The 10716-nt window shown below is 23.1% G+C and overlaps 2 protein-coding genes across 2 annotated transcripts; one reads left to right on the forward strand and one right to left on the reverse strand.

The window, feature by feature from the left end:
- Positions 1-583: 583 nt before the first annotated feature.
- Mcm2 (DNA replication licensing factor Mcm2) lies at positions 584-5016 on the reverse strand. The gene is made up of 15 exons (XM_011504078.1): positions 4966-5016; positions 4446-4606; positions 4072-4235; positions 3849-3928; positions 3596-3778; positions 3325-3536; positions 3050-3242; positions 2713-2916; positions 2302-2533; positions 1986-2236; positions 1725-1889; positions 1334-1654; positions 1069-1251; positions 837-992; positions 584-728 (listed from the first exon to the last, which is right to left on the reverse strand). The coding sequence occupies exons 1-15, from the start codon at positions 5014-5016 to the stop codon at positions 600-602; spliced, it is 2685 nt and encodes an 894-aa protein (XP_011502380.1). The 3' UTR covers positions 584-599.
- A 615-nt stretch (positions 5017-5631) lies between these two features.
- On the forward strand, positions 5632-10121 carry LOC105365767 (protein regulator of cytokinesis 1-like). Its single transcript, XM_011504004.1, has 11 exons — positions 5632-5846; positions 6437-6569; positions 6669-6767; positions 6854-6994; positions 7060-7176; positions 7239-7556; positions 7731-7954; positions 8015-8159; positions 8244-8402; positions 8471-8737; positions 9722-10121. The coding sequence occupies exons 1-11, from the start codon at positions 5833-5835 to the stop codon at positions 10067-10069; spliced, it is 1965 nt and encodes a 654-aa protein (XP_011502306.1). The 5' UTR covers positions 5632-5832; the 3' UTR covers positions 10070-10121.
- Positions 10122-10716: the final 595 nt, after the last annotated feature.

Raw genomic sequence — 10716 nt, forward strand, 5'->3', positions numbered from 1 at the left:
TATTCTAATATAACCTTGAAAATAAAATCTTAATTATACCTATTATTTCCCTGAACTAATAAATATGTAACAATAAATATTTCAATTAAGAGTATTATTTAATTATTCAAAATAAAAATAAAATTATATATATAATTGTGTAAAACACAAATTAGTTGTAAGATTAAATTTTATTAAATTATTAAATTATTATATATTATATATTATTATATATTATATATTAAATTATTTATTATATTATTAATTTATTAAATTTTTTTCATTTTAATTCGTGAATATTGTAACATTCTAATAAAAAATAAGTAAATCATGATTATATTAGACCTGTTTTACATATTTTTGTGTTAAAGTTAATGAATTACTTGTTAATAGAAATAAAAAGGTGAAAACACATATTTTTAATAGAAAGTCATGTTTGTATGTCATAAAATAAAACAGAATACATTTTTATTAAAAAATTAAGATATTTTTTTACTATGAAGTATACTACAAATAATAATTTTAAATTTACCATCTGTAAACAAACAATATAATGTATGAATATATGGGAACAATGAAATGAGTCTATGATAAATTAAGAAAAATGTTATAATTGAGTATTAATCTTCATCGATTGCTGGCAATGTTTGAATAATAATTTTACGTTTTGAATCGTAAATAAAATTATTCAATCTAAATAGATTACTCTTATAAAATGTTGAAAGATTGTATACATTAAACTGCTTGGCCTGAAATAAAATATTTTGATTAAAATAAACAACAAGAATGATTAAATATGTAATAATAAAATTGTTTTATATTTTAGCATAACACATTTTATTTTATTGTTTACATACCCTATCTAATAAATCTTTTTCAACAATTTCAACTGAAGTTATATGACCTCTGTATATTGCTTTTTGGAATGCCAAAGCATCTAATGTAAGACCCCGAAGTACAAAATATAATAACTCATTATGATTCTTTTCAAATGTTAAGTATTTATTAAATGCCTATAGTATATAAATTTCTTATTAAAATTAATGATAAATGATTTAAAATTATTTTAAATATAATTAAATTTTTTACCAGACGCATGTCTTTCATAACAGAATATTTTTGGGTTTCAACAAAACTTTCAAGTTCCATTCTAATAGCGAGGTTAATATCTTCTTCTCGCACAAATTCATGTAAATGCATTTTGGCATTGGCTTCAGCTATTCGTATAATACTTTCAATATGACGAACAGTAATTGGAAGACTTCCAGTTATCTTTTAAATACAATATAATTTTTATAAGGAACTTTTAAATAATACTGATCAAATTGAATTAATTTAAATAAAAAATAAATACCAAACTTTCCTGTCTTAATCGACTATATAATTTCCCAATTTTATCTTGATCTACATTATTAAGTTTTGGATGTATATTTTGTTTTGCATAAACAATGTATTTTTTCAAAATTTCTTGATCTAATGGTTCAAGTTCTTCTATATTTTTGTCTGCCCAGTTTTTTAACTGTGGTGGTATAATTTTCTCCGAGTTGGTTGGATGATGTTTAATATGAGAATTAACAACAAAATTTGCTAAATGCCTATCTTGCATGGGATCTACTTCATCTTTAACTATACATAATATGTCAAAACGTGATACAATTGGTTCAGATAAATCTACCTAAAAATTAAAAATTACTGTATAAACATATGATTTTGATAAATAAATACTTATGAAATACAAAATTTACATTTTCAGCAAATGTCATGCTTGCATCGTATCTACCACCAATTGGATTAGAAGCAGCAATTACTGCACATCTTGCATTCAACGATGTAACAATACCAGCTTTAGAAATTGAAATACTTTGTTGTTCCATAGCTTCATGAATAGATGTTCTATCTTGATCATTCATCTGATACATAATTAAAATACGTGTTAAAAATATTAAATATTTTAAGAAAAAATAATTAGTTTTGATAAACTTAGTTTTTAAAAACAATATTATTACCTTATCAAACTCATCAATTAGGCAGACGCCATTATCAGCAAGTACTAAAGCACCAGCTTCCAAAGTCCATTCCTGAGTGATAGGAGATCTTCTAACATAAGCCGTAAGACCAACAGCAGAAGCACCTTGTCCTGTTGTAAAAATTGCTCTAGGTGCAATTTTCTCTGTATACTTGAGAAATTGTGACTTAGCTGTTCCAGGATCTCCACATATTAAAATATTTATGTCACCTCTTACTTTATGTTTCATACCTATAAAATTAAAAGTATGTTTCAAAAGTTTTGTTACATAAAAAAAAAAAAAAAAAAAAACTTTCCAGGATTTTTAGAAACTCCACCAAATATTGAAAGAGCTAAAGATCTTTTAATAAATTTGTGGCCATAAATGGATGGTGCTATGCTAGTAATGATACGATCACCAATGTGAGGATCTTTACTCAATTTTAAAATATAATGTTTTTCTTCTTCTGTTAATGAATCTACAATATCTTTTGAATCTTTAACATATAAATGATTTGCCAAAAGAACTGTTGAAAAGATTGGGAATCCCTGGAATTAATATCGATCAATGAATTAGAATCAAATGTAGCTATATATAGTTCTTTTATCGAATCTATAAATATTATAATTTATTACTATTAAATATATATTTTTCTAACATTATAAAAAACAATGAGTTATTTATGCATCATATGCACACTCATCTTACAAAAAAATGTTTGTATTACCTCTTCTGTATTTAAAGATCCACTATAATTATTAGTGTAAATAGCGGTAATATCTACTTCATCTCCAGGTTTACAACGATCAACAAGGTCAGATAATAGAATACAATCTTTACTGCGAGGTATTCTGCCTGCAGGAATTTTTCCTGGTGATTCTTGAATTGTAATTTTTTGATAATTCCGATATATTGTTTGTTCCATATTAATCTACAGGAATAATTAAAACATTTACAATTAATAAATACTAGATATTAAACTTTATGTATGTTTAAAAAAATATTTAATATAATTTTATTATATTTAAACGTGAAATTATTTTATATAAATTTGGTAAATTTACTTGAAATGGGCCACTACTTTGACATTCAGGACATTTGTTAGGTTTAATTTCTTGACTTTGTGTCTGCGTATAAGGACCTAAGATATATCCACATCTATTACAATCATACCTTACAATACACAATTGTGGTAAAACTCCTGTTGTTGCTGTTACAACTCCTAATGTACGTACCAATTGATTTAAATGGAGTTTTCTAAAAATTATAATTAATAAATAATCGATAATGATAATAATAAACAAAACAAACTTGAAAATTAATATGTAGCCAAATTTACCTAAATGTTCTTAATTCTTCAATCAGAGGCAGTTCAGAAATTCTAACATGAATTTCAGTAGTAACTCTTTCATAACTTGGAAAAATAGTTAAAACGAAGTTTTTGGCAACTTCATCAAATATTTCTAACATTTGAAATGGAGCTTCTGGTAAAAAATAAGCAAGTACATGCTCTTTACTTGCAAGAACTGCGAATTCAACTATAAAACTAGACTATGAAATATATAAATAAATTTTACACATAATTTATGTATATTTTCATAAAAATTTACCTGATTATTTTCACACATATGTCGAATACGTTCTTTGTATACATATTGTCCTTTCGAATTTGTATATATTCTTAAAAAACTTTTAAATCTATTAGCAATTTCATTTCTAGGAGCCAACATAGTAACCCACTCTTTAACAGAGTGACCTTTAGTATCTTCTAAATTTTCAATTGATTCTATCATCTAAAATAGATTTTTATTCTAATTATATGTTATAAAAAGTACTTGTAATAAAATAAAGCTTGAAATCTACTTCATTATCATTGATTTCTCCAGCTGCAATCTTTTCAGCCATATTACGTTTACGAGAAAGATCTTCATCATCACTATCCTCTAAAATAAAAAATGAATAATTAAGTATAAGACACACTATCCACCCTAATAAAGCTTTTCGACAAATTTTTATATAAAACTGTATATAAAAAATTATATAAATTTAATTTAATAATTATTTAAATAATTATGAAAAAAGATACCATATAGCAAATCTCTATCATCTCTAATTATTCCAGCAACTTGATCTCTTCTCCGCATAGCAGCTTCAGCAGCAACACGTTCTCCTTGGGATAATTCTGAATAATGTTCATCATCAACTACATCATGTTCATATCTGTCAAGTGCTGATATAGGTTGATAGTCACTATACAAATAATTAAAAATAATACACTTATTAACAAAACAAATACAAGAATAGTTAATGATTAAACTAATTAAATTTAAAATTATTTGTAGCTCGAACATTTTTTTAATTTAAGAATTAACCTTTGATCTAGTATAAAGATATATGTTTGATTTTTTAATTTATTTTAAACTTTTTAAATTTACATATTTATTAATAAAATTAATATACATTTCCATATTTTCTCCAAACAATTCCTCTCCCTCTTCTTCTTGAATTTCATTTTCACCACTTAATAAATGATTTTCATCTGCAAATGGTTCATCAAAATCAGGAGCAGGAGATGTCAAGGAATCATGCCAATCTGAATTTGTTGGAGAACTTAACTGACTCTATAAATCAATATAAAAAGTAAAGGAATTTTTATAATATGTTAGAAATAAGTTTAGTAAATTTACCATAATCAGAATTTATAACAGCAATATAATTATAAAGTTTAAATTATATTTATATTTTACAATTTAACTTTAGATAAATAAATTTTACTTGTAAACTATAAAAATGAAAAGAAAATGAATTAATAATACTGAAGTAATGAAATTATACGTTAAAAAACAATCTAATGTAACTTGATTTCTAAGAGAATTACAACCATTAAACGTAAAAACGCGCGAAAATTTGGCGGTAACAACTAAAACTTGGTTATGAAATCATGATTTTTGAGTTAGGCATATACCGTTATAAGAATTACACTTGTAAGCCAATCATCGAAAATTAATTCAATCTTAATTTCCAAACACATTTCGTGTTTGAAATAGAATTTATAAATGATAAATTATATATACATTAAATTGTTTATAAAAAATCTCAATAAATATATCTAAGAAAAAATTATATTGTATACTATAATATATTGCAAATAAATATTATTTATATATATATACATGATTATATAATTATAATTTACTGTATTATTTAATTAATTAAATTTATAACAATATTTAATTATGATGAATTTAATTTATAATATTTAAACGACAATGACAATAATTGTATGTTATATAATAATTAGGATCATGATTGTATTTAAGGCAAAGTTTAATGCATATGTATAATTTTTTGTATTAAAAATATATTGTTGTAAAAATAATTATTGTTTCTAAGTTGAGCTATTTTAAATATTAAAATTATCGTTTTTTTATTTTATTAAATTGTAACATTAAAATAAATATCCGATAATTAAATACATATCAATAATTGGTTTTTGTAATGAGTAGGAGAAAAATGGGCAAAATATGCTTACTTTAGGAACGTCATACACATCTTTTCACTATTTTATTTTAGGTTAGGTCTCTAAAAGAGGGGTAAACTGAATACCAATAGACGGTCGCCTTTGAATTTCAAAAGATAAACGTTGATGAGATACTAGATTATCAAGAAATTAAGGTAATACAGACTGCGTATAAATTGTGTTTACTGTCAAAATATCAAAGGCATTGTGTAAATGCCAAAAGTTAAATATATTTTAACATTTGTCATATTATTTGATATCATTGCTATTAATTGCATAGTGATATATTTTTTACGATAAACTTCAAGTATTTCAAGAACGGTGAAAATGAGTTCAATTAAGTAAGTTTTGTTTCACATTTGCTTATTAGCCGTTATCCGAAATAAGTAAATTTACTTATATTTATAAAGGTCATAGTATATAATTGAAAATGGATGTTTTATAAGATGTACAAATATTATATCTGTACATAATTATCCATACATACATAAAACAGATACGATTATTAGTTGTATGCAAATAAGTACTGTTATGAATTTTTACCTTGGCTGGAAAGTCTTCAAACAAATGTTACAAATGATAGAAGTTTTTGAATAAGCTTGCACAAGTTCAGACTTTAATACCAAATAAAATCAAGTATTTATTATTTTTAAAATAATTACCTTTTAGTAAACTTAAAATTTATATGTAAAGTAAGAACATTTATTTATTAAAAAAGATAATATTTAGTTTCTCAATAATAAAAATAAAATAAATATAATGAAATTCATTTAGTAACATTTATTTATATTTTTATATTTTGAAATATGCTTTCCATGTTTATTCTGTGTTTATGAAAATATTATTAAAAATTTATTTTAATAAAATTTGTTTTATGAGAGTAAAAATAAATTTTATTTTATGATTTATTTTAAAACTATATTTTTTATAGAGAAATCATAATGGAAAAAGCAAAAGCAATATGTGAAAAAGAAATATCAGAACTTTTCAAAATATGGGATGAAGTAGGTATTAGAAAAGAAGTATTAAATACATATGCAGATCAAGTTCTAAATCATCTTATAGTAAGTTTTTAGAATAAAAATAATAATTTTCTTAATGTAATTTAAAATGATGATATATAATGACAATTTATAATGATAATCATTTAATTTTTATATTAGGGTTTAATGAAAGATATGGTAGATGAGTCTAATCAAAAAAAAAAAGATCTCCTGAAAAATGTTAAAGCACTAGCACAATCTGCTCGAAAATTTTCTAAAGTATAATTTATTAAATATTTTTTTAATAATTTCATAATTAAAATAGTCATTATTAAAATATTGTCTTATAATTATTAAAAATATAGGAATTAGGAACTAATTTTGCAACAGATTCGTATGATGATTTACCATTAATAGAATTAGAACTCAAATTACAAGAACAAGTACAACAACTGCAGTACTTAAAAAATCAACGTTTAAAGTATATTAAAGAATTAGTAACAAAGGTAAATCAACTAATATTGGACTAATAAAATATGCTATTATTTGACTAATGCTAAATTACTTACAGGAAGCTGAAATTTGCATAAAAATAGGTTTAAAGCCTATTGGATTTAATTCTGATCTTCTCTTAGAACAAGAAATTAAAAAATTTGAAAGTTACATAAATATACAAGAAGTAGAAAAGGTATTAAGTATTGAATAATTATAATTATAATCAAATTTTAATATTTTACTATTTTACTTTAGAATCGCTTAACAGAAATGTTTAAAGATTCAAGACGATCAATTATTAAAATGATGGAAGAGCTTCATATTAATCCAACTTTAGATTTTGAAAAAATTATTTATCACGATCATGGTAATTTTATTTATTCTTCAAACAATATGACCAAATTAAAAGATCTTAAAGAAAAATTGAAAAGCCAAGTTGAACAAGCAAAGTTACAAGCTCAAGAAAAAAAAGAAACTTTAATATCATTATGGGATTATTTAGATGAACCTCAGAAGACTCGACAAGCTTTCTTTGAAAATTATTCAGGATATAGTATGATTACACTAAGTGCTGTAAGTACAAAATTTATCCAGAATACCGAATTTTATTCAACGTTGAATTTTGCAAAATTTAATCATTATTTATATTGTGATATATTCATTATGAATGGAACTATAAAAATATTATTTGTAAAATTAAAAAATTACATTTTAAAAAATAACTAAACATTAAGATTATTATTATAGCTTAATACTGAAATAAAAAGATGTAAGGAAAAAAGAAGAGAAAATGTTGCAACTTATATTGACAAAGTAAGAATTGAAATCGAAAATTTATGGAAATCGTGTAAATTTAGTGAACTTCAAAAAAAATCATTTACAGCTATGAAATGTCAAACATATACAGATGATCTTCTTACACTTCATGAATTAGAAATAGAAAATCTTCGTAAATACTATAATTCTAATAGGTAAAATATTTCGACTAAAATTGTTTTATATATTTATTTTCACAATGGTTTATTATACAGAAAAATGTTTGAGCTGTTGAATGAATGGGAAATTCAGTTTGAAAAATTGAAAGAATTAGATCAACGAGCAAATGATCCTGACCGTTATCATAACAGGGGCGGACAATTATTAATGGAAGAAAAAGAGCGAAAAACTGCTGAGAAGGTAAAATAGCTAATACAGTATATTTTTATTTAATTAGGGCATTTATAAATTTTTGATAAATAATTACTTATTCACCTATATTAGAAACTTCCAAAATTAGAAAGTCAATTACATATTTTAGTTGATGAATATGAAAATATTCACAAGAAAATATTTTTAATATATGGTTTCTCTTTAAGAGAATTCATGAATCATATTAGAGAAAATTATGAAATTGAAAAAGAAAATATGAAATTAGTAAGAGTAAGTAAAAGACATATACTTTTTCATTTACGTAAAAAAAATTTTACTATACACCCTTTCTTTTGTAGAAACAAGCAAAAGATAGGTCTACTAAAAAAACACCATTAAGTACCTCTAAACGTACACCAGTTGTAACAAGTATACTCAAGATCACTCCTGCTAGCAATAGACTATATACTCCAGGCGGATCTAATGTGTCTAGAATTACTCCTTCAGCCAAAAGAAAACTACCATATGATATATCACCTAATATAATAGGCAATAAAAAACGAGCTACAAATACAGAAAAAAATAAAGGAACTGTTCTTTGTAATAAAGTCAGAAGAAGCAGTAGAGTAAGCATATTTATTTGAAAACAAATTCTTAATTAATTCTAAAAAAATTAAATTGTTTTTCATTTATTAATTTTGTGTTAATTATTAAACACTGAGCAATTCATATTATCTCATTAAATTTCAATTATTAAAATTTTGAATTAAAAAAATATATATATTTGAGTTTATAATTATTGATAATTTGATAATTGATATCGATAACGTAATAAAATATAAGCACATTCTTACCTTCAAAAAGATCATACAATTTCGAGATTCAAATAAATGTTTTCATATGATTTAAGAAATAGCTGTTTCTTTCTAAATTAAAATCTAATTTAAAAAATGTATATGTAACATACAAATGATAAGGATGCATAAATAAGTTACAACAAATAAAAACTTAGAAGTATTTTATTTTTAAATTTTTTTGTAATTTTAATAAATTTAAATTAACCAGTTGTTCTGGTGCCATTATCCACCGTACACTACAATAAAGAAATTTTTTACATGTTTGTTCATTCTACAATAATAAAAAAGGTATCAAAATGATTGTTATTAAATTTTTTATTTGGAAGTTATACGAAAATTACATTAGTTATAAAGTATTTCAAAACTTGGCTAATAATCACTCTATCATAAATTAATAAATATATTTTATACATTTTTAATGTATAATTTCAAACTTAAAAAAAATGTTTTTATCTAAATAAAGAAACACCAAAAACTACTATTTATCTCTAAACCAGTAACTTGTTAAAAACTAAATATAACAAAATTGAAATTTTTAATTAATTTAATTTAAGATTTTATTTCAATTTCTACCAATTGATTATTCATTTGAATTTTATACATGATCCATTTTGTTTTGATTATAGTCTAATACTAGAAAAAAATTCAATTTTCTTTAAAAACATACAAATAATTGCTTAAATTTTTATAGGAGAATTTTAAATTAAATAAATAATAATATAATTAAAATTTAAAATGAAAATTCTTTTATAGATACATGGAACAAACGGAAGTATAAAAGTAAAATTTACTAACAAAAAGAAGCGGAAATCGAAAAATGATACGACTCTTTCTGTGTCCTCATATGGAAATTTTCAAGAGCATCTTGCAAGTCGAGATGAATTACGAAGTTCTGTGCTTCCTGAAGAAACATTTAAAAAAGCAGGAATTGATATGACTTTGATAAAAACACCAATCAAACCTGTGAGAAGAAAAGTACTGGCGATCAGTACACCAACATCCGCGAATCCAACACGCACGCTGCGTAGCACTCCGCGAAATCCTAAATTAATTTCTACTCGATTAATTCCAGTAAAAAAGTCACCCCCCATTGAAATTTAATTGACTATTAAATTAACTTTATATAATGTATTTTCTGTAGTCCAAACTTATAAATTTGTAAAAAAAATTTATTTTACAACTTACGAGTTGATAATTGCAATAAAATGTTTTAAATATTTTTAATTATGACTAAAAACGAAGATAGCGTTATGCTACTTTTTCTGCAAAAAAGTCTTACTGCTGGAACAGTTTTTGAACATCATTAATAGTCACTAGCTTTTGGAAAAAAAATTGATTTTTCTGTACATAATGATTAAGACTTTAAAATCTTTAGAATGCAAGACGAAAGTACCTTTATATTAATTAAATACATTTCTAAACGCAATTTCTGCATTTATTATTTTATTTTGTATTCTAAAAAATTTAATTGCTTATATCGCTAAGTGCCTTTGTAAATAGAAAAAACTATTTGATTTTAAATGACAAAATAGTGTTTTTAAGTAGAAATTTTAACAAAAATTTATCAATTAATCATTTTTATTTTTAAAATAACATATTTATTATATGTATCAAAATTACAGGACAATGTAGATTTAATTATCGTGTTCTGTATTTATCGCAATAAAAATAATAAGTATGTTTTCGGAATAAAACTGAATTAATTTCCTTAACATAATATTAAAATCATTACAAATATATGTATATAT

The sequence above is a fragment of the Ceratosolen solmsi genome, unplaced genomic scaffold (assembly GCF_000503995.2).
Source record: "Ceratosolen solmsi marchali unplaced genomic scaffold, CerSol_1.0 scaffold26, whole genome shotgun sequence".
NCBI lineage: Eukaryota > Metazoa > Arthropoda > Insecta > Hymenoptera > Agaonidae > Ceratosolen > Ceratosolen solmsi.